Here is a 24,024-nt window from a genome sequence, read left to right as displayed (position 1 = left end):
GGTCTGAGGCTTATATTTAGATGAGTCAGTGTGTGTGTGTGTGTGTGTGTGTGTGTGTATTGTAATATCTTATAATGCTTATTTGAACCAAAGACAACACACTGGATGAAAACAAACCTCTTCTGCTATACTGAGTCAGCACTCTGTGTGTGTGTGTGTGTGTGTGTGTGTGTGTAGTGGTAGCAGCCAGCTGTAGCTGCAATGTGGGAAGGAAGTGATTGGGCTGTTGAGGGAAAGAGGAAGACAGAAAAAGATGGAAAAAATGAAGCTTTAAGTGGCATTCTTAAGTGTATTCCTCTTATTAAGAAATTAATATATGGAAATGACAGATGGGCTGTCAGTTGTTTTTATGTAAAAAAACTACAGTGTTTAAGAATAATTATTAAATCCTTATAGAAGATTTACTTTAAGAAATCAAAACTGACACTCAGAATAGGCTCAAGCTAAGTGGAACAGGAAAATTTCTACTTAGGTCAACTATTCCCTTCAGTAACAATAGAAATCAACCTGCCTGCATTACTTAAGGCTAAAATAAAAAAAGTTAAGAAAACCAACATAATTATTTTCTCATTTATTAGACTTATCTATAGAAGAAGATTGTTGAAAAAAATCCCATGGGGATAGAAATTATATAGTTGGTTTTCCAAAGACACCTCTTTAGTTCTAATGGTGGATCTCACTTTTAATACTGTGTGCTGGCTTACGTCACTAAAATATATTTGACCAGCTTTGCTGGACCTCAGATGGCTAGAGGGTTCATTTATTCAGGTGCTAAAATCCTACAGGGTGGCAGGGAGGGAGTAGCAAGGAGAACACTGCTTTAGCAATGAGGCAGGGTTTCCAGGCCTCCACACCTGGAGATATACTACTCAGGCTGCCCTTCTTCACCCTCCTGGCAGCTTTGATTTTACTGACTGGCTCCAACATTCCTAATATAGAAAATAAGATTTAGAACATTCCCCAGGAAGACTGAGTAATGATCTCAAATAGGAAGACGAGTGTTTCTATTTCATGGTACATGAATACACAGTTCTATAGAAATTCATACGGAAGCTTTCTCTATTTTTTTCTTTACAGAAGTGAATTTCTTGTAACAACTGAGGGACTGAAATTTCTCCATAAAAAGTGGCTAAAAATAAACTCTTTGAGACAACTTACATAATTGTTCCCCAACTTTCTGGGACAGAGAAAAATCCACATTTTTGCCAGATGGAATCTCAGTGAGTGACGACTGCCAATAAATAAGCGCTCAAGCACATTTTCCTGGAATGGGACTCCGTGGGCATGACTTTCTCCATATGTCCCTTGGGAGTCCAGATAATAGTGTTTCTGTTCTTCTAAAATAAGTCATGTCCCACACAACAGCTGCTACCACACCTGAGATCAGCTGCCTTAAATTGTCCCAGTGAACTTTCACCCTGTTAAATGATATTTCCTGGCAGAGGAGAAACAGGTTTCAGCAGAGGTTCCTTAGAGAAATGTCAAAGTTGTTCAGTGTGATATGGTAACCGATGGTCTAATTCTGTAGCCATATATCATAAAATAAACCTCATACTTCCAAGACTTGAAACACTGAGCACAAGCACAGAATCTCTGAATGTCAACACACTGGCTGGTCATATTTATTTATTTACTTCAACACAAAGGATTGTGCCTTTCTTTGAAGCAACCAAATAAATAAATAAGTGAAAATATATTTAAAAACAAAGTAAGAGGAGGTAGTGATTATTTGTGTTACCAAGAATAGGTCACACTAAAAAAAAAAAAAGGATCACAATCACGGTGCCTTAAAGTGTCAACATCTCTACTGCATTTTAAATGATCTGATTTTTTAAAAGTGCTTTTAAATTCAATGTTTCAGAGAACCGGGCCCATTGCATTCATTGTGTATGTGCTATATCTTCTCTAACTAGTGCTACTCATGTATAGAACATTATTAGAATTCACAATGAAACCAAAAAACTTTTTTCCCCATTGAATTTTAGTGAGGAGATACATAAATTGAAAAAAAATTCAAATAAATTAGGAAATAAACTGGATGTATAATTACTAAATAAAGCTAATAAAACCAATGATTCCCTCCATAGGCAATGCAATTGATTCACTATTCAAAGAGATATAGAAAATGCCTTGAAAACCAAATTATAATTCCACAGTGATTTTCTAGAATATTACTTCAGGAAGAGAACTCTAAAACATAAATCAATCCAACTTTTAAAGTCTAGAAACAGCCTAGTAAGATACTTTAAAACAAATATGAGTACCTCTGGAAATAATATCATCCTAGATTTTAAATCACTCTATAAGAAACAGATAAATCGTATAGAATTTGGCCAAACCAAGTAATAACTGAATGTATTCTTTGTCATTGAGTGTAAATGAGATAATATTATTTCTTTCTTTCTTTTCTGTCCATTAGTCCATGACTGATGCCTGTTCTTCTTCATGTTCCCCGACCCCCCCCCATTTAAAGTTGTATTACTTAATCTCTGAATTATAGCGTTTTCTTCTTAATAGGTTTTGCTGAGTTTAGTCTTCTCTACCCTCAATCCAGATTGTACAGATTTGATATTCCTAAAACGCTGTTCTAAAAATGTCAGAAAGCTCTGAAAGTTTTTCATAGCTTACAAAGTAAAATCCAAATTCTATACATACCACCCTATTCCTCTGTTTTCACACTCCTGACCTTTCTCTCCTTCACTGGAACTGGGGGTCCAGGAAAGCTGAACTGTCCTCGCCTGCTGTCATGTCTGCTTTCCTGCAGTTTCTATTTGAGGCATTTCTCCTAGCCAGGAATCCCCTCCTGGCCACATACCCACTGAACCAAAGCTCAGCCTGCTGCCCCTTCTCATATGCTGCCCCATCTTGTTCCTCCATTCAGGGGATTTTATCTTGAATGAGTGAAGCCATAATTGCCAAGTCCAAAAGAAGTTCTCACTCTACACAATTTCTCTAAAATATGACAATTACTACTTTCTCCTTGAAACATTTGTCATCCTTGATTTAAAAGACAACAAAAACATTTTTCTTATTACAAATTATATAGTATATGTTCACATACAAATTTACAAAATATAGACAAGAAAGTAAAAGTCAAATATAATCCATCGCTTACCTAACTAGTGTTCCATGTGTTTGTATATGTTCCACTTCTCCTCTTTATATATAATATATAACATATACAATTATATACAAAGATGGGACAATGTGAAGGTACTTAATGTTATTAAAAATGGCAGATATGGTAAATTTTATATATATTTTACAATAAAAAATATTGGATAATGTACTACATACTATTTTATAGCACATTTTATATAATAATCAGTAATATATTTCTAATCCTCAAAAATATTTTCTATGCTTGTCTTATCAGATTTTTATCCATGGTAATGATATTTTTAATCATTTGGTTCAAGTAGTGACTAACAGATTTCTCCACTGTAAAAGGAGAAACATTATCTTTGAGATGATCATTGGAGACCGTGAAAGTTTAGACTCCAGATATATTGTGAGCATCTACTTTGAAGGCAGAGATAACAGGACTTGCTGATGGATTGGTTGAGAAAGGGTAGAGGAATCTCAGATTTTTGGCTTGAGTAACTGGGTAAATAGTGGCACAATTTATTGAGATGTGGAAAAACTTGGGTAGAAATGGGACTGCCTTTTTTTTAATATGGAAGTGTGAACTGGGAGGCCTGTTTTATATCTACTAAGTGTGAGATATTTATTAAATATTTGAGTGGACTTATCAGGAAGCCAATAGGTAGGACTAGCCTCATGGGTACATGAAATATGCAGTCTCCTGGGGCCCCATACTGGGTTTAATGCTCTGGTGTTGCTGTCTTCAAATTTTTGATAATTTTTAACAAGGGGCTCTGCCTTTTCACTTTAGGTGGGGGGGCACCCCAAAATTTAGTAGGTGGTAGCACCAGTTGGATATATCAATTGGGAGTATGATGGAGAGGCTGGAGGAAAACTAACCTTTGCAAGGTCTGGAAACAGTCTGCAAAAGAAGACAGATTTTGCAAATGAGACTGAAAAAGCATATCCAAGAAGACTAGAGGGAAAAGAGGAGAGTGTGGTATTGCAGAAGCAATGTGAAGAAAGTTCTTTGTAAGGGAATAATGAGTTGGGTCAAATGTGGCTGAGCTAGAGTAAGGTGAGAAGAGTAGACTGATCTCTGGATTTGGCAAGATGAAGACTGCTGGTGTCCTTCTAGGAACACTTTCAGTGTTGTGTGGGTTGAGGAACAGGAGGAATGGATATTAAGAAAGCAAATATGTATACTCCTTTATCAGAGATTTGCTCCAAAGGAGAAGAGAGATGCTGTTTCTGGGCAAGTGTTAAAAAAGTGTTGTGAGTGATTACAACATGTTTTTATCCAATGGAAAAAATCTAGAAGAAGGAAATTGATGTCAGAGAAGGGAGGTGATTATTTGAATATAGTCCTTAGGTCAATGAAAGGGAATGGGATTCGGAGTACAAGCACAAGGGCTGATCCCAGAGAGGTGCAAGTTTAGTTCATCCACTGTAATAGGAGAGAAGGCAGAGTATAAGGGTATAGATATGAATACCTTTGTAGATTTGGGAGGTAGAAGGGTAACATCAGTCTTTCGTGATTGTTGTGTGAAATAAGACAAAACCTTTGGATTGTGCCATAATATTTTATAGATCTAAGCCATGTCCATTTCTCTATTGAACTGAGGTTCATGTTTTCAGAAAACAAAGGCACTGGTGAAAGAAGAGAAGAGCTAGGATGCTAACTTAATTTTATTTTTGTTTTTCTAAAATCTGGCTCAGATTTTTGATAAGGGGACCAAAAAGACAGTTCCAGGGGAAAAGAATAGCCTTCTTAGCAAATGGTGCTGGGACAACTGGATATCCACATGCAAAAGAATGAAGTTGGACTGATGCCTCACACCACATATAAAAATTAACTCAAAATGTACCATATACTTAATTGTAAGAGCAGAAATATAAAACTCTGAGAAAAAAACATAAACATAAATCTTTGTGACTTTGGATTAAGCAATGGTTTCTTAGATTAGACATCAAAATCATAAACTAGAGAAAAAATAGATTACTTGAACTTGATCAAAATTAAAAACTTCTGTGCTTCACGGAACATTATCAAAAAAGTGGAAAGACAACCCTCAGAATATGAGAAAATATCTGAAAAATTGCGTATTTGACAACAGACAGTATCCAGGATCTATAACTAACTCTCCCAACCAGTAAAAAGACAACCCAATTTTAAAAATGGGCTATTTGAATTGCCATTTCTCCAAAGAAGATATACAAATGGCAAATAAACATATGAAAAGGTGTTCCTCATTATTCCTTAGGGAAATGCAAACCAAAACCACAATATGACACCATCTTACACTCAGCGGAATGGTTGTAATAAAATAGACACTAACAAGTGGTAACAGAGATGTGGAGAAACTGGAAATACCATACACTGTCAGTTGGAATGCAAAATGAAGCAGCCACTTTGAGAAGTAGTTTATGGGTTCCTGAAAAAGTTAAACACAGGTTACTATATGAACCAGCAATGCCACCCAGCCATGTACATAAGAGAACTGAAAACACGTATTCATAGAAAGACTTGTACACAAATGTTCATACTAGCATTATTCATAATAGTCCCAAAGTCCAAGCAACCCAAATGTCCCTCAACTGATGAATAAATAAAATGTGGTGTCTGTATTCAACAGAATTTTTTTCAGCCTCGAAAAGTCATGAAATACTGACACGTAATATGGATGAACCTTCAAAGAATGTCCTAAGTGAAAGAAGGAGAGGCAAAGGACACATATTGTATGACTGCATTTATATGCAGTGGCCAAGAGTTGGAGCTTCATAGAGATGAGAGGCCACTGACCGTTCATGAAAAGGAACAAGGGCACTCCAGATAAAAGGAATGAAGTTAGGAAAGATGCAGAGGTGTGAAACTACTATGGCATCCTTGAAATAATGTGGTTGCAATGCAGCCTGAGCATAGGATAAAGAACTGTGGTAGAGTAAGTAAGGAAGTAGATTGACCCAGATTTTTAAAGAACCTGAATTCATTGGAATTTATTCAATGAGAAGTCCTCTTGGCTTTTATAGCACCTCTCTTATGCCACTTCTCAACCTCTTACATTATTTTTGTTAACTGTGGATGAATTAGCCTTACTTAATAGACTGGGAGACCCCTAAAGATTAGAGAGCATGCCTTAGTCCTCTCTGGTTTTGCAGGGCCCATTGCAAAATGTGCGATACAGAGAATGTGCCCACCAGGAGCTTGTTGACTTTGAATTACTAAAATAAATTTAGTTAAGGCCACAGCAGTCCACATATACTTTGGTGATTTACAGGCTACCAAAAATTATCTGCATGTATGAAAATAAATTTCCTTACTGTTAATACCATCTCTTTCATCAACCACTCATACTACAAACAAACTACATTTTGGTTAATTGAACATAATAAAAAATAAACAAAACAAAAAACCAAAAAATAAACCTTACCAAGAACACAGTTAACAAATTTGTAGGTTTTATGTATTATATACTGTATTCTTATAATAAAGTAAGCTAAAGAAAATGTTAAGAAAATCATAAGACAAGATGTAAAAAAAAGGAACTTTGAAAAAAACCTTTTTTAAAATGAAGTTTGGATCTCAGTGAAATGTCAAAATTTGAACAGTCAGAGCAATTGTACTAGAGTGGCAGTTTTGGTGAATGGGTAGAGAATTATTTGTTCTTTAATAATCAAAATACTTAGAGAAATAACAGAAGCTTTCATTTTAAACCACAAGAATAAAAGGAGATCATAGTTAAACAATGGAAAATATTTTTAATAGATATTCAGCTTATATGAAAAAGTTCATCTGAGAAAACCTTGGAATATTTATTGTGGGAGCCGGCGGTGGTTAAGAACGGATTAGAAAACTATCTGTAAAGATAGAGATGTTTTTCTAACCCACTCTGGGACCTTGGAGCCTTTTACAAACCTACTTTTCTATAAACCTTCATTAGTAAGGCCAAAGAGTGGGAATGCTCTGTCAGGGCAGTATGTGGGGAAGTTTACCACTGTGTTTTTCACAAGGCGGTTTCAAACTCCCCTTTCCCTACATGTGAGCTACTCCAGTAAAGCCTACAAGGTCAGCAAAACAGTTATAATATTTGGTAATTTTTCAAACAGTATGGTTAGGAATATTGTAGCTAAGAATTCTAATTTCATTTGATGTTCACTAGTCAGTTCAAGATTCTGAACTTGGCCCCCTGTATAGAGCGTGAGACACTACAGGAAACACACGTGTTCAGGAAACAACTGGAGTGCCCTTTATGAAGTAAAAACATGTGATGGTTATGACTGCTTTTTTGTGGCTGGCTGGACTTTAGAAATAAAGAAAGTCATATTTAATTTCAGGACTTAATAGATCAGGATGCTTGAAGGACAATGAGTATGGTTAAAACTGTTGAATATCGATTCATTATTAGTATCATTTAAGGCCTGAATCTTATAACTTATACTACTGTTATATGAGACTAAAAGATGAAGTGTTGTTTGGCAAACATCACGAGGAACGCACTTTCTGCTACAGGGGCAGAGAGTTGCAGAGACTGGTTATAAGCGTCATAAAACAATGGATTTCTCCTGTATAAATAAGCAATATGTTACTGATAACAGGGACAATATCAGGGTCAGAGTCCTGGTGGAGAGATGGCCCAGAGATTAAGCGGGGAAGATAAGAAAGCAGAGTTTTGACTTGTGTGGTATCTCTAAGGGAGGCAGTACAAGGTTCCCTGGCATGAGGTGAGTACTTTCCAAAGACCCAAAGAGAGAAAACTCACACATAAAATTCTACTCTTTCAGAATCAGACCTCAACCTCTGAAAGGTGTAGGTCAGCTAGATGAAGAGAATGGAACTTAAACTCAAACTGAGCTCATATAATAATAATAACAACACAACAACAGGAGCTAAGGCAGCAGCAGCAAAATAGGTGCCTGTTAGGTAAGTCCTGCTGTGGATGCAAAAACTACCCAGAAGACACACTCCCTCTCCACCAGGAAGTCATAATCAGGTTGAGGAAGAAAGTAAAAAACACATGAAAGGGTAAAGAAATTCAAGATATAGGACAGGCAGGAAGTAACTGTAAAATAATCTAGACATATATTAATCTCAGCCTGTCAATAAAACATGTAAACTTGGATAATTTGCCTAACTCAAAAAATATTTGTGAAATGAATAATCTTCTCAGAATCATGATTTCTTCATCCAAAGTTACTTTTCAGATACAAATAAATCTTTTTACAAAACTACTTGACAAAACTGTGATATAGGCCAAAAAATGTCACATGCAGGGTTATTATAATTTTTCCAGTATTGTTGAAGTATCATTGACAAACACTAAATTGTATATACTTAAGGTATAAAATATGATGATTTACATATACATTGTGAAATGATTACCACAATTAGGCAAATTAACACTTTCATCCCCTCACGTAGTTATGATTTTGTTTTTGTGATGGGAACAATAAAGACTAACTTTACCAGCAAATTTCAAGCATACAATATAATATTACTAACTACATTCATCACATTATACATTATATCCGCAGAACTTATTCACCTTATAACTGAAGTCAGTAGCCTCTGGCCAGTGTCTGTCCATTTCTCCCTGCCTATAGCTCCTGGCAACCACCATTCTACTCTCTACTTTTGAGCACAACTCTTTTAGATTGCAAATATAAGTGAGATCACACAGTATATGTCTTTCTGTATCTGGCTTATTTCACTTAGCATAATGTCCTCTGCATTGTTAGAAGTAGAGGATTTCCCTCTTGCATGTGTGTGTATACATTACATTGTATACATACAAGAAATATACATATACACATATGCTGTATGTATACACAATGGAATATTACTTCTACCACTTTTTAAATACCTTTATCCACTGACAGACACTTAGATGGTTCTACATCTTAGCTATTATAAATAATTCTTCATTAAACATGAGAGTGCAAATATCTCTTTGAGATACCGATTCCATTTCTTTGGCCATATACCAAGAAGTGGAATAGTTAGATTGCATAGTTCAATTTTTAAGTTTTTGAGGGACCGCCACACTATTACCTGGAATGGCTGTACCAATTTACGTTCTTACCAACCCAGTGTACAGAGGTTCCCTTTTCTCCACATCCTCACCAATACTTGTTATCTTGTCTTTTTAATAAAAGTCATTCTAACAGGTATGAGGTAGCTCATTGTGGTTTTATTTTGCATTTCACTGATGACTAATGACATCATTTTCATATATCTGCTTGCCACTCCTATATCTTCTTTGAAAAAAGTCTGTTCGACCTCTTTGCCCAGTTTTTTTTTTAATACCCATCACCTGTTGAAAGCCCTTCCCCCTACCAATCTCCACTCCAGTAATCATCAGTTTGTTCTCTATAGTTAAGAGTCTATTTTCTGGTTTGCCTCTCATTTTTCCCTCCTATGTTCATCTGTCTTGTTTCTTAAATTCCACATATAATTGAAATCATATGGTATTTGTCTTTCTCTGACTTAATTTACCTAGCATAGTGTTCTCTAGCTCCACCCACATCATTTCAGATAGCAATATTTCATTCATGTTTATGGCTGAGTAATATTCCATTATAGATAGATAGATAGATAGATATAGATATATGTATGTATACACACATGTCCCACATTTTTTTTTATCCATTCATCAATGGACACTTGGATTTTTCCATAGTTTGGCTATTGTTGATAATGCTGCTATAAACATCGGGGTACATGTACCTCATCAAATCTATATTTTTGTATCCTTTAGGTAAATAACCTAGTAGTGCAATTGCTGGGTCATAGGGTAGTTCTATTTTTAACTTTTTGAGAAACCTCCATACTGTTCTCCAGAGCAGCTGCACCATACTGTTCTCTAGAGCCGCTGCACCAGTTTGCATTCCCATCAACAGTGTAAGAGGGTTCGCCTTGTTCCCCTGTCCTTGCCAATACCTGTTTCCTGTGTTGTTAATTTTAGTCATTTTGACTGGTGTGAGGTGATATTTCATTGTAGTCTTGATTTGTGTTTCCCTGGTGATGAGTAATGTTGAGCATCTTTTCATGTGTCTGTGGGCCATCTATATGTCTTCTTTGGAAAGATGTCTATTTATGTCTTCTGCCCACTTCTAAGTCGGATTTATTGGTTTTTGGGTATTGAGGTTCATACTTTTAAAAAATCAGATATGGATACTCTTTATCAGCTATGTCATTTGCAGATATGTTCTCCCATTCCAAAGGTTGCCTTTTAGTTTTGTTGTTTCCTTTGCCATGCAGAAGGTTTTCAAACTGATGAAGTCCCAATAGTTTATTTTTGCTTTTGTTTCCGTTGCCAAGTTTCATTCTTTTGCATGTGGATATTCAGTTTTCCCAGCAATTTACTGAAGAGACTATCTTTTCCCCACTGCATAGCCTTGGTGTTCTTATCAAACTGTATTTGTGTGAGCTTATTTCTGGGCCCTCTATTCTGTTCTATTAGTATATGTTTGTTTTTATGCCAATACCATACTGTTTGATTACTCATAGCTTTGTAATACAGTTTGAAATCAGGAAATATGATGGCTTCAGCCTTCAGCTTCATTCTTCATAAGATTGCTTTGGCTATTTGGGGTCTTTTGTATTTCCACATCAATTTTAGGATTTTTCTAGGAAAAATGCTTTTGGAATTTTGGTAGGGGTTATACTGAATCTGTAGATCTCTTTGGGTAATACAGGCATTTCAACAACATTAATTCTTCCAATCCATGAACATAGGATTTGTCTTTTATCAATTTCTTTTATCAGTTAGTTTTCAGTATACAGATTTTTCACCTCCTTAGTGAAGTTAATTACGAAATATTTTATTCTTTTTGATGCTATTGTAAATGAGATTGTTTCCTTAATTTCTTTCTCAGATAGTTCATTGTTAGTGTATAGAAACACAACTGAATTTTGCATATTGGTTTTGTATCCCACAACTTTACTGAATTTGCATATTAGTTCTAACAGTTTTTTGGTAGTGTTTAAAATTTTCTATATATAAATTATGTCATCTGCCGAGACCATTTTACTTTTTCCTTTCTGATTTAGATGCCTTTAAACTCATTTTTTTCTTGCCTAATTGGCTCTGGCTAGAACTTCTATTACTTCATTTAACAGAGGTGATAAAGTGGGCACCCTTGTTTTTATTTCTGATGAAGAGGAATAGTTTTCAGCTATTCATCAAGGATTATGATGTTAGCTATGGCTTGTTTTATGTGATCTTAATATGTTGAGGTACATTCCTTTTACTTAATTTTTGACAGCTTTTAATAATAAAAGAATATTTAGTGCTGTCAAATCCTTTTTCTGCATCTACTGAGATGGCCATATGATTTTTATCCTTCGATACCTCACGATACATCATATAGATTTGTATATGTTGAACCATCTTTGCATTCCAGGGGTAAATCCCACTTGATTAATGTGTATGATCCTTTTAATATCCTGGTGAATTTGGTTTCCTAGTAATTTGTTGAAAATTTTTATATCTCTATTCATCACAGATATTGGCCTGCAATTTCCTTTTCCTGTAGTAGCCTTATCTAGCTTTGGTATCAGGGTAATTTAGGCCCCATAAAATGAGGATAGAAGTATTCTTTTTTCTTCATGGGGCACCTGGGTGGCTCAGTGGGTTAAGCCTCTGTCTTTGGCTCAGGTCATGATCCCAGGGGACTGGGATCGAGCCCCGCATCAGGCTCTCTGCTCTGCGGGGAGCCTGCTTCCTCCTCTCTCTCTCTGGCTGCTTCTCTGCCTACTTGTGATCTCTGTCAAATAAATGAATAAAATCTTAAAAAAAAAAAAAGGATTCTTTTCTCTTCAATTTTTTTTGGAAGAATCTGTGAAGGACTGGTGTTACTTCTTAAAATGTTTGGTAGAATTTATCCATGACATCATCCAGTCCTTGCAGTTTATTGAGAAGCTTTTAATTACTGCTTTAATGTCCTTACTTATTATTGATTTGTTTATATTTTCTATTTCTTCATGATTCAGTCTTGGGAGACTGTATGGTTTTAAAATTTATCCATTTCTTCTAAAATATCCAATTTGCTGGTATATAATAGTTCATTGTAGTCTCTCATGATCCCTTGTATTTCTGTGGAATCAGTTGTAATGTCTCCTCTTTTATTTACAGTTTTACCTATTTGAATTCTCTTTGTTCTTGGTTAGTATATGTAAAGGTTTGTCATTTTTTTTTTTTTTTTTTTTTATAGCTGGCAGCACTTAAAATTGGTAATTTGTATTTTTTTAAAAAGTTGCATAGCTGCAAGATGATTCATTACTGATTAACTATTGAGCGGTTTTACTTATGAGGAAATAATACATTTAATAAATTGCAATTCAATCGACAATCTTAGATTTAGTTCATTAAAACAACTATGTAACCTGATTTACTCTTTGGACTGCATTCTGGTACTGTTACACCTTTAATTTCAAATATTAACATATTTTAGCTCTCCTATGCAGAAGTCTATTTTCCACTTTTGGGGGAAAAAAATAGAAGAACTTGAGATCATGGTCTACATTTAGACAATGTTTTACTGCTTGATTACATTTCTTGTTTTCACAGTTAAGACTTTAATTTATAAGAAGTACATTATGTGGTCTTCAGTTTAAGAATCTTCACCCATTAAGGGTTTGTCATTTTTATCTTTTCAAAAAACCAACTTTTAGTTTTGCTGATCTTTTCTACTTTCTTTCTAGTGTCTATTGAATTTATCTTTGCCCTAATCATTATTTTCTTCTCTCTGTTAACTTTGAGCTTAGTTTTCTTCTTTTTCTAATTCCTTGAGGTGTAAAGTTAGGTTAGTTATTTGAAGGCTTTCTTTTTTTCTATATAGGCACTTATCACTATAAACTTCCCTTTAAGAAATGCTTTTGCCATACTCCATGAGTTTTGGTATGTTGTATTTCAACTTTCATTTGTCTCAAAATACTTTGAGATTTTTTTTTATTTCTTCTTTTGTCCACTGGTTTTTAGGATTGTGTTAATTTCCATATATTTGTGAATTTCCCCCTATTACTAATTCGTAGTTTCATACAACTCTAGTGAGGACACCTAAGGTTTCAATACCCTTAAGTTTGATAAAACTTGTTTTGTGGTCTAACATATGTTTTATCCTGGAGAATGTTCCACGTGCGTTCGAAAAGAATGTGTTTTCTCTTTTTTTAAAATTAATTAATTAATTATTTTAAATAAACATATAATGTATTTTTATCTCCATGGGTACAGGTCTGTGAATTGTCAGGTTTACACACTTCACAGCACTCATCATAGCACATACCCTCCACCACCACCATAAACCCATAAACCACCCTCTCCCAACACCTCTCCCCCCAGCAACCCTCAGTTTGTTTTGTGAGATTAAGAGTCATTTATGGGGGTGCCTGGGTGGCTCAGTGGGTTAAAGCCTCTGCCTTCCGCTCAGGTCATGATCCCGGGGTCCTGGGATTGAGCCCCGCACGGGCTCCCTGCTCAGTGGGGAGCCTGCTTCCCCCTCTATCTCTGCCTGCTTCTCTGCCTACTTGTGATTTCTGACTGTCAAATAAATAAATAAAATCTTAAAAAAAAAGAGTCATTTATGGTTTGTCTCCCTCCCAATCCGATCTTGTTTCATTTATTCTTCTCCTACCCCCTTAACCCCCCCATGTTGCATCTCCACTTCCTCATATCAGGGAGATCATATGATATTTGTCTTTCTCCGATTGACTTATTTTGCTAAGCATGATATCCTCTAGTTCCATCCACGTCATCGCAAATGGCAAGATTTCATTTCTTTTGACGGCTGCATAGTATTCCATTGTGTATATATACTACATCTTCTTTATCCAAAGAATGTGTTTTCTGTGACCACTGAATGGAATGTTCTGGAAAGTTCTATTAGGTCCATTTGATCTACAGTGTCTTTCAAGTTTGGTCTTCCTTTGATTTTTTGGTCTGGATGATTTATTCATTGTTAAAAGTGGAGTACTAAAATCTCCTATTATTGTATTGCTGTCTATTTCTCCCTTTAGTTCTGTAAATATCTGCTTAAAAATTTATGTGCTTAAAAAATTAGGTATATATGGATACATATATATTTATAATTACTATATCATCTTAGTGAATTAAAGTCTTTACCATCATATGGTGACCTTCTTTTTGTCTTGTAACAGATTCTGATTGAAAGTCTATTTTGTCTGATGTAAGTATAGTCACCCCACTCTCTTTTGTTCACTATTTACATAGAATATCTTTTCCCATCCTTTCATTTTCAGCCTGTGTCCTTAAAGTGAATGTCTTGTAGGTGACATATTGTAATTATATTTTTATCCATTCAGATATGTGTCTGCTAATTGAAAATTTTAATCCATTTACATTTAAAGTGATTATTGATAGGTAATGATGTATTATTGCCATTTTATTGTTTTCTGCTTTGTGGTTGTTTTATTTCCTTTTGTCTGCTGTCTTCCTTTGTGATTTGTTGATTTTTTGTAGTGGTGTACTTATATTTCTTTTTCATCTTTTGTGTAGCTACCAGAAGTTTTTTTCTTTGTGGTTATCGTGAGACTTACCTAAAACATCTAAATAATTACAGCAGTCATTTTAAGCTGATAACTTTAATTGCATATAAAAACTACAATTTTACTTCTCCCTCTCTCCAACATTTTATGCTATTGATGTCACACTTTTTTTTTTTTTTTTTAAAGATTTATTTGATAGAGAGAGAGCAAGCAAGCACAAGTTGGGGCAGGGACAGAGAGAGAAGCAAACACTCTACTGAACAGGGAGCCTGATGTGGGGCTTGATCCCAGGACCCTGAGATCATAACCTGAGCTGAAGGCAGCTGTTTAACCAACTGAGCACCCAGGTTCTCCAAAAATTTTTAAAATATTTTATATCCATTAACAAATTACTATAGCTATGTTTTTATACTTTTGTCTTTTACATTTTATACTAGAATTAAGTGATTCACATATTACCAATATAGTGTTAGAGTATTCTGAATTTGACTATATATTTATCTTTACTAGTGAGTTTTATACTTTCATATTGTTACTTAGCTTCCTTTTGTTTCAACTTGAATAACTCCCCCTTTGCATTTCTTGTAAGGCATATCTAGTTATAATGAATTCCCTAAGCTTTTGTTTGTCTGGGAATGTCTTTATCTCCTCTTCAATTTTGAGAGGTACAGCTTCAGAAAACATACACATATATGTATATTATATATACATATGTATTATATGTATATATAATATATAGTATTCTTGATTGGCAGATTTTTTTCTTTCAAACTGAATATATCACCCTACTTCTTCCTGGCCTACATCAAGGTTTCTCTTGCAAAATCCACTCATAGACTTGTTGGGGTTTTCTTGTACGTAATGAGTTGTTTTTCTCTTGCTGCTTTAAAAACTTTCTGTCTTTAACTTTTTAAAAAACTTTTTCTTTTTTTTTTTTTTTTTAAGAGAGTGATTATGGGTGGGGGAGGAACAGAGGGAGAGAGAGAATTCCAAGCAGGTTCCACACCCAGCATAGAACCCAATGCAGGGCTTGATCTCATTGATCATGACCTGAACCAAAATCAAGAGTTGGATACTTAACAGACCAAGTGACCTCAGTGCCCAACTCTGTCTTTAACTGTGATGATCTGTATAATCTGTCTGAGTTATCTTGATTGCAGTTCTTCACTTCATGCAGAATGATATCCATGTCCTTTCTAAGACTCAGGCAGTTTTTAGCCATTATTTCTTTAAATAAGTTTTCTTCCCCTTTTTGTCTCTCCACTCCTTCTGGGACTCTCAAGTTGAAATATATTCATTCATTCGATGGTATTCTATAGATGCCACATCCTTTTATCATTCTTTTTCCTTCCTTTTTTGTTTTTGTTTCTGTAATTATTCTAAATAACCTATCTTTATTTGCTGATTCTTTCCTCATGATCAAGTCTACTCTGTTCAATTTTCAGTTCTGTTATAATATTCTTCAACTTCAGGATTTCTGTTGTTCTTTCTTGTGGTTAATTCTTTATTAAACTTGATTTTTTTTGGTATTAATTTCCTGATTTCACTGTCTGCATCTCTTTGAGCTTTTTAAAGATGATTATTTTGAAAAATTTTCAGAAAATTTGAAGATCTCTATTTGGGTTTGGTTACTGGAGCTTTATTAGTTTCCTTTTTGTGGTATCATGTTTGCTTAATTCTTTGTGACCTATGAAGCCTTGTGTTGGTATCTTGCATCTGAAAGAGAAAGCACCTCTTCTGGTCTTTACAGACTGGTTTTGGCACAAAAAAACTTTCTTCTTTTGGGTCCCTGGGCTGATGCTACTGCCTCTGGGATTTCAGTTGAGCAGGGGTGAGCCAGGTCATGTGGCTGCTGCTGGGTCTGCAAAAGGAGTTTGCATTTGACAGGCCTGATCCCTGGGGTGATGGAACTGTCTTCAGAACCTTGGTCAGTAGGGCTGGCACTGAGACAAGGGTTGGCTTTCAGGTCTGCAAATAGTGGGCCTGTTACCAGGTGTGCAGATGAGTATGGCTCCTACCAGGTTCCTGGGAGAATTCCTGCCAGCTCCCTGGGAAGTTCCCTGGGTCAGCAAAACTGGACTGAATTACTAACAGGGTCTGGAACTGAATCATTGGGTTGCTTCAAGGTCAATAGTCAGGACTGAGTCTGCAGTCTTGCCTCCAGGGGTATGGATGGGTGTGTCTCCTACCAGGTTCCTAAGTGGTTAGGACTTCCTTTGGACAATGCCCAGTGGGGTTGGAGCTAGGTCACTAGGCCACTGAAGGATACGGCCAGACAACATTTCAACAGGCCTGCCTCTGGGCAGTGTCTCTCCCATCCCATCCCTGGGAGGGTAGGAGTACCCGTAGACCACAGCTGAGAGGGGCTGAAGCCAGCACAGCTTCAATATCCTAGGTCAGACTGAGGTTGGAGGATCTGCCTCTGGGACAGGGACAGATCTCTCTCTCACCGGGTCATTGGGAGGAAAGGATTATTTCTGGACTAAGGCTGAGAGGGGCTGGAGCCTAGTCATATGGCACTTCAGGGTCCACAGCTGAAACTGAGGTCACTGGATCTATATACGGGTGGGTGTGGCCCCTCCTTGTTGCTTGGAAGATGGTGCTAGCAACAGCAGTAGAGCCAAATGTGGCTGGAGCCAGGTGTGCAGGTAGACTGGGCTGTTTTCTGGGTCTGTAGCTTACAAAACTACGGTTTGTGAGTCTACCACCTGGGTGCAGCCACGTCTTTTCAAAATGGACTTCTTCAGTCTTGGGCTCTACTGGGGTTTTGCAACCTTTTACTCAGATCCTGAAGCTCCCACAGAGACACTTTTGTCCACGGATAACTACCAACTTACTGTTGCTGTGGGGGGAAATGAGATGAGGGCTCCCTATTTTATAATTTTGTTCTATAATTTTTAAGGCAAATATCAAAACAAAATACGACACAGTGTCTAATCTTGAAGAGAATATAGGCATACCTTGTTTTTTTGAGCTTCACTTTATACACTTTGAAGATACTGCATTTTTTATAAATTGAAGATTTGTGGCAATCCTGCATTGAGTAAGTCTATTGGTGCCATTTTTCCAACAGTATTTGCTTACTTCATATCTCCGGGTCACATTTTGGTAATTTCACAATATTTCAAACTTTTTCATTATTATTATTATATTTGTTATGTGATCTGTGATGATGACTCACTGAAACCTCAGATAACAGTATTTTTTAGCAATAAAGTGCTAAATGTTATAATTACATATATTGTTTTAAACATAATGCTATAGTATACCTAATGGATTATAGTATAAATTTAAATGCACTGGGAAATAAAAAAAATTATTTGACTCACTTTACTGAGATATGTGCCTTATTATGGTCATCTGGACACCAAAACTGCAATGTATCTGAAATATGCCAGTGTCTGAAACTGAGTTGGCCCTGGAAAGTGTGGCTTATGTGGTGGCTGTAGGTATGAGAAAAAGGCAAGCATAGAGCTGAGGGAGAAAAAACCGGAAAGACAAGTAGAGGACGGAGCAAGGAGTCTCTAGTAGGCTGGGCATATGTGAGTCACTCAGTAGTTCTGAGCAGGAGTATGACCTTTTTAAAAGTTCCTGGGTCTGCTGAGGTGCTAAGGAGTGGAGTAGTAATGAAGCAAAATAAAGACAGTAAGACAGTAAAAAAGTATTTGGGAATTGGCTGGCTATGGGCAGATGATGGGAGAGGGAGCAAGGGAAGGGTCTGAGGTACAAGAGGGATTAGGCTGAACAGTCTGCTAGTTAGAATGATGTGTTAGTATGGCTCAGTGGAGAGTTCTGAATGGGAGAGACAGGCACAGAAGACACTGTATAGAGTTAGAAGTTGAAGATGGAGGAATAGGGTCAACTTATGTGGAGAATGAATCCAGCAGGTTAGTGAAATGCAGAAAAATGTAATTATGTAAGCACAAGGTGATGGAGGCCTAATTCAGAACTGAGGTCATGGGGGAAAAATGGAGAAAGGAATGTTGGAGATACTGAAAATGAAATACTGATGAAATGTGGTGACTGACTATAGAAAAGATTTTCAATCTAGTGTTTGAGAGAATGAAACCCACAGCAAGTGAAGAGGGAAAGAGGAGATGAGTTGTGTTTGGTATGGTAAGTTTATGGTAAAGGCTGAGGTAGAGGTAGCTGACAGGCACTAGAATCTGAGAACTGAGTTCAGGTCTGAGATACTGTGCTTGAAAACTACCATGCTGGGGTGCCTGGGTGGCTCAGTGGGTTAAAGCCTCTGCCTTCGGCTCAGGTCATGATCCCAGGGTCCTGGGATTGAGCCCCACATCGGGCTCTCTACTCTGCAGGGAGCCTGCTTCCTCCTCTCTCTCTGCCTGCCTCTCTGCCTACTTGTGATCTCTGTCTGTCCAATAAATAAATAAAAGTCTTAAAAAAAAAAAAGAAAGGTACCATGCTGTGCCTAGATTCACTGTGGAAGGGACAGAAGACAGGGGATCAGGTGGCCAAAGAGGGAAACCTGAAGGTCACTGAATTTGGAGGTGGGAAGGAAAGGACAAGAATATCACAGGGGGAAGCCACTCAGGAAATAGGAAATTTTCAAGGATATGTGAAGCACCACAATACATTCAGTATGATGAAGATTGTTTTTTAAAAAGTGGAAAGTATGTAAAAATATATTCCCATGTAAATACATTGAAAGAAGCCTGGAAGAATACACAACCAAACCTATAATAGTCCTTACCCCAAGAAGAGAGAGGAAGGAGTTAGAATTATGGAGCAAGTGATTCAGTGGGAGCTTAAGCCTTATTGGTGAGGTTTTAAATTTTTCTAAGAAGAATGTATTCCCCACACAATTCAGAAGTACTGAAAACAGAATAAATGGACAAGAAAGCACTTTTAGAGTAGAACAACTCTCTCGGGCAGAAATATTCTCTCAAGAAAAGATTTGTCTTTAATATACATTTAAAAGTGACTTATTGTAGCCTACCTTACTTATCTATCAAGTTAAAAATAACTCGGCAACAAAGCTACTTTCTTTAGCTCTACCTGCTTCATCATATTATTTTAAATAAATAATTGGTAAAGTGGTAACTTTATTTATTCTGGTTGCAGAAAATGAAAGCATTTTAATCACTCTTAATTGTTTCTCTCTTTATGCCAGAACCAGGGCAAAACTTCCCTTGTAGATGTGTCTGTCTGTAGGACACCCACCATGGGCAAGGAGACCATGAACGTCTGTTGACATAGAAGCACACTGGGTAACTTTTCTGCTTCTGAAAATGGACTTATGACTTTTTTTGGTGAAACTCCCAAGATGGTGGAGCTTTTTTCCTTCTGCTTCTATGTCTCCCTGAAATACTGATCATTTCAATAATTTTTGATTACAGCAAATCACACCTTAGAATTCTTCCAGATTCCAACCATTTAAAGAGCTTTAACTCCATCTTCTTCTCCCTCCTTATGAATCAACGTTCTGTTCAAGAGGACCTAATCTTTATTCCTGCCACCAGACTCTGTTATAGTCAGTGAAAAGTATGAAGGAACAAATTATTTTAAGATTAACAAACATAACTTTCTCTGTTGTAGCATTTACTCATAACAATAGTTGCATAATTTGCAATCAAGTGACATTCTTGTTAGATTATACTCATTTTTTGCTCCAGCAATTGTTTGTTTTTCTGGTATTTGTATTTTTAAAACAGTGTTATTGAGATCCATATTTTTCAAGACTATGGTTCAGTGATTTTTAGTAACTTATATTTTTATCCCACCAAATAAGGTCCTTCAGGGCATTTACATTAATCTCTGTCCCTCCCTGTTCCCCTAGCCCCAGAACCAGACAATCACAATCAACTTGCTGTTTTTTTAAAAAACTTGCCTTTTCTGGACTTTTGATATAAATTCTAATCATATAATACTTGGTTGCTTGAGTCTCCACTCCGACTTTAGAGAATGAACCTAGAGATTTTCCTTTTGCCTTTAAGAAAATTACACATTTAAAGAAATACCTTGCCTTTCAAAAAGACCATTACTGTACATACTATTTAACAACTAAAAACCTAAAAATATTAATTCTTTTCTCTATTAAATTTCTAAAATTAAAAAGATTCTGAAAGTAATATAGTGCTAGAAACACTCGAAAGGATCACTTAACTATTTTACATGTTGAAACAGATAGTAAGACAGCTATCCATGAAGCTTCAAATTCTTTTAACATCTCAAACATTACCTGTAATAGAACCTTTTTCTTTTAGAGCATGGATATGTAGTTTTCCCTTCCAGGAAATTTTTTAAGTGGCCTATTTCTTAACATACCAGTTAATGTTTACAGTTTTTCTTCCTCAGCATCTTTAAAAGGAATAAGAGTATCAGGTACACCAAAAGGAACTGGTATGTTCCAGCCATGCTTAAGGGATGTACTTGCTCAATAACCTCATTTCTGTGAGTGCCTCTAACCCACTGAACTTACACTGTGGAGAAGGACAGGCATGGATTCCTTTGAAGCTGGCATGCCAGATCAGAAATTATACTTTTCAGTTTACTGTGAATTTTAGTAATACACACATCTTAATTATAAAAAAACTTTTTTTTTTTTTTTTAAAGAGAAGGAGAGAGAGGGTGCAGGGAGGGGCAGAAGGAGAGAGAGAATCTCAAGCAGGCTCTATGCCTTGCATAGAGCCTGACATGGGGCTTGATCTCACAACGCTGAGATCATGACCTGAGCCGAAATCAAGAGTCGGATGCTCAACCTAACGAGCCACCCAGGCATCCCTACAAAAAAGAATTCTTAACAGTATTTTAGTAACTGCTGCTGTAAGTTTTAGAAAGCTAATGCTTTCACTGAATTAAGTACTCTGTCTTTGGCTTAGAATTCAGTATAAAATAGAGCATTCCACTGAACTCTAACAAAATCAAGAGTTACTTATCCTTAAGCTTTTTTCACTGAATCACTCTAATTGTGAGAAATTCTATGAGGATTAGAAAAATGATTGTTGTTTATATGATTACATCTTCAATGCCATTTTTTGACAATTATAGAAATACAGAAAAAAATGATATTCATCTGAATAAATAATGTTCCAAGCTAGAAATTAGCCAATAGGCAGTAAGTGATATTGGGCTCTTCTCTTGACTCACAAAACATCACATTTTAAGTGTGTTTCTCTCTTTGCTTTTATTTTTGCTGCCACTATCTGAAGATTAGAAAAATAATTCATATTTCTACTACATCTTTTTTTTAAAAATTTATTTATTTGACAGAGAGAGAAACACAGCGAGAGAGGGAACACAAGCAGGGGGAGTGGGAGAAGGAGAAGCAGGCTTCCTGCCAAGCAAGGAGCCTGATGTGCGGCTCGATCCCAGGACCCTGGGATCATGACCCGAGCTGAAGGCAGACGCCTAACGACAGAGTCACCAAGGTACCCCATATTTCTACTACATCTTAAGAAGAAATGAGACTCCCCAGAAGAACTGAAACATAGAAGAAAAAGACCAAAGTGAGACAACCTGGGGCAAAAGTACTGAACAAGGCTTCAACTCTAAACATTCAAAGTTATCAAAGAACACTGTTGGCCAAAAATCGCTCCTCAAAAGCTTGAGAAATCAGCCTTAACCTGTTGTTTAAAAATTCACGGGACAATTCACCATTCTGGAAATCTCAGTACCAAAGGTTCTTTCTTGGTTTTTAACTGATAGGGTAACTCTGCTGAAAACCAAACCGTGAGTATAAATGTGGCACACTGATTTTAAAGTGCAAAGAGAATGTTTTTTTGTTTTGTAAAGTAAACCAAACTCATCAGATCATGGGTCAAACAAGAAGAGATTTTTGTTGAATTGTTTTTTTTTTTTCTTTTTCAAAGAGCAACTAAAAAATAAAAGACAAAAACAAGAAAAAGCCCAGCTAAATGTTTCTCGACAATTCCACAAAAAAAAAGTTGGTAAGCTAAAATAAAGTTTGTATTAGGGGCACCTGGGTGGCTCAGTCGGTTAAGCATCTGCCTTAAGCTCAGGTCATGATCCCAGGGTCCTGGCACTGAGCCCCACGTTGGGCTCTCTGTTTAGTGAGGAGCCTGCTTCTCCCTCTCACTCTCCCTCTGTGCTCTCTTTCTCTCAAATAAATAAATAAAATCTTAAAAATAAAAACTTGTATTAGATAATGGGCTTATATTTAATACACATTGCCAACCTTTTTGTTTTAAGACTGATGCAACTAATGAACTGTTAAGGAAAAAAGTAGAAACACACACACACTTCTAATTTATTTAAAATTTATGAACTAAGCAGTAACTTGTTCTAGAAAGTAACTGCAAATGGAAACCACTTCATAAGTTTATTTTGAAATAATGAAAATTGGCCTAATATTCATTCTGTTACTTCAAGATATATAAAGGATTTAAAGTTTATTTTCAATTAAATTTACTTTAATTATCTCCACCTATTTTGTGACAATTTTCTTCACAATCTATTAAGAGATATGTAAAAAGTAAACTCTCTGCATGGACACTATAGAACTTGGATGAGTTTCTACTGCGTGACAGTGAGCAGCAAGGTTTCTACCTAAATCTCTAAGATTGCCAAGGGTGCAGAAGTCAGTCTTCAAGGCCATCCTTTACGAGCTTAGAAAGTATATAAAAAATTCATAAACATTAACACACATTTGTTTCAACTGGAGATATGCTGACTGGCGGAACAAAGAGTTGCCAGAGCAACGTTAGCTGTGCCTTCTCTCCATAGTCTCACTGCTTGATTTGTACCTCAGAGATACAAATTCATTCTCCACACAGGAAGCTCTTTTCTTGTTACCTTTAGGAGCAAGAAACTTTTTTTCCCTTTCATTTTCTGGCTGGATGAATAAAAATGATGATATAAACCGAAAATTTGAATTTTTCTTTTCATTGCTTCGCATGTGGCATTCCTTGTGTAATTCTCTGCCAAGTAATTTGGGAAGATAACATCTCCACTAGTGCTTCTCACCCAGACACGTGGCCTTGATATTTAAACTAGAGAAGAAAACTTTGAAAAGGGCCAATGTTTCTGTGTCCCTTCTTCTTTTCGGAACTTTCACACTGCCCAAGGCCAGTTCCTCCATGGGTGACACCCTTACCCCTCAGCGGTGAGAGCTGCGCACTGCACACGCTGCCCTCCCCTCCCTGCTCCAACACAGCTGCCCACCAGGTGCACAGCCTGCTTTCCTGGGTGGGGGTGGGGGGTGTACCCCCTGGCTTCCAAATTCCCTCTGGACACCTTGTTCCATGACCTCCCAGCTTATAAATCAGCCTCTTTTCCTCCATGGACTCTGTGTGTTACACACACAATCTGCCTACATTCCATTTCAGTCATTATTATAATACCCCAATTGGAGTCAAACACACAAAAAAACAACCCCAACCCCTTCTGGTCGAAGTCCACTCCTGGAAGCAACAGCCTGTTCTCTGCCCTCCCTCAAAGCACACACTTGTCCATCC

General features: G+C 36.5%; 1 protein-coding gene across 4 annotated transcripts in view; it reads right to left on the bottom strand.

The window, feature by feature from the left end:
• Positions 1 to 24,024, bottom strand: part of FAM13A (family with sequence similarity 13 member A) — a 359,485-nt gene that overhangs the window by 104,510 nt on the left and 230,951 nt on the right. For 2 of the 4 annotated variants that reach the window (XM_032861787.1, XM_032861771.1), the window contains exon 8: positions 3,116 to 3,157. The exons of the other annotated variants lie outside the window; for them this stretch is intronic. In XM_032861787.1, coding sequence (XP_032717678.1) covers positions 3,116 to 3,157 — 42 coding nt within the window. The remainder of the gene's footprint in view (positions 1 to 3,115; positions 3,158 to 24,024) is intronic. 4 annotated transcript variants of the gene reach the window in all.

The sequence above is a fragment of the Lontra canadensis genome, unplaced genomic scaffold (assembly GCF_010015895.1).
Source record: "Lontra canadensis isolate GAN:19392208 unplaced genomic scaffold, GSC_riverotter_1.0 scaffold1, whole genome shotgun sequence".
Classification (NCBI taxonomy): Eukaryota; Metazoa; Chordata; class Mammalia; order Carnivora; family Mustelidae; genus Lontra; species Lontra canadensis.
The sequence above is the reverse complement of the archived record's forward strand: the minus strand, read 5'-3'. Positions and strand labels throughout refer to the sequence as shown.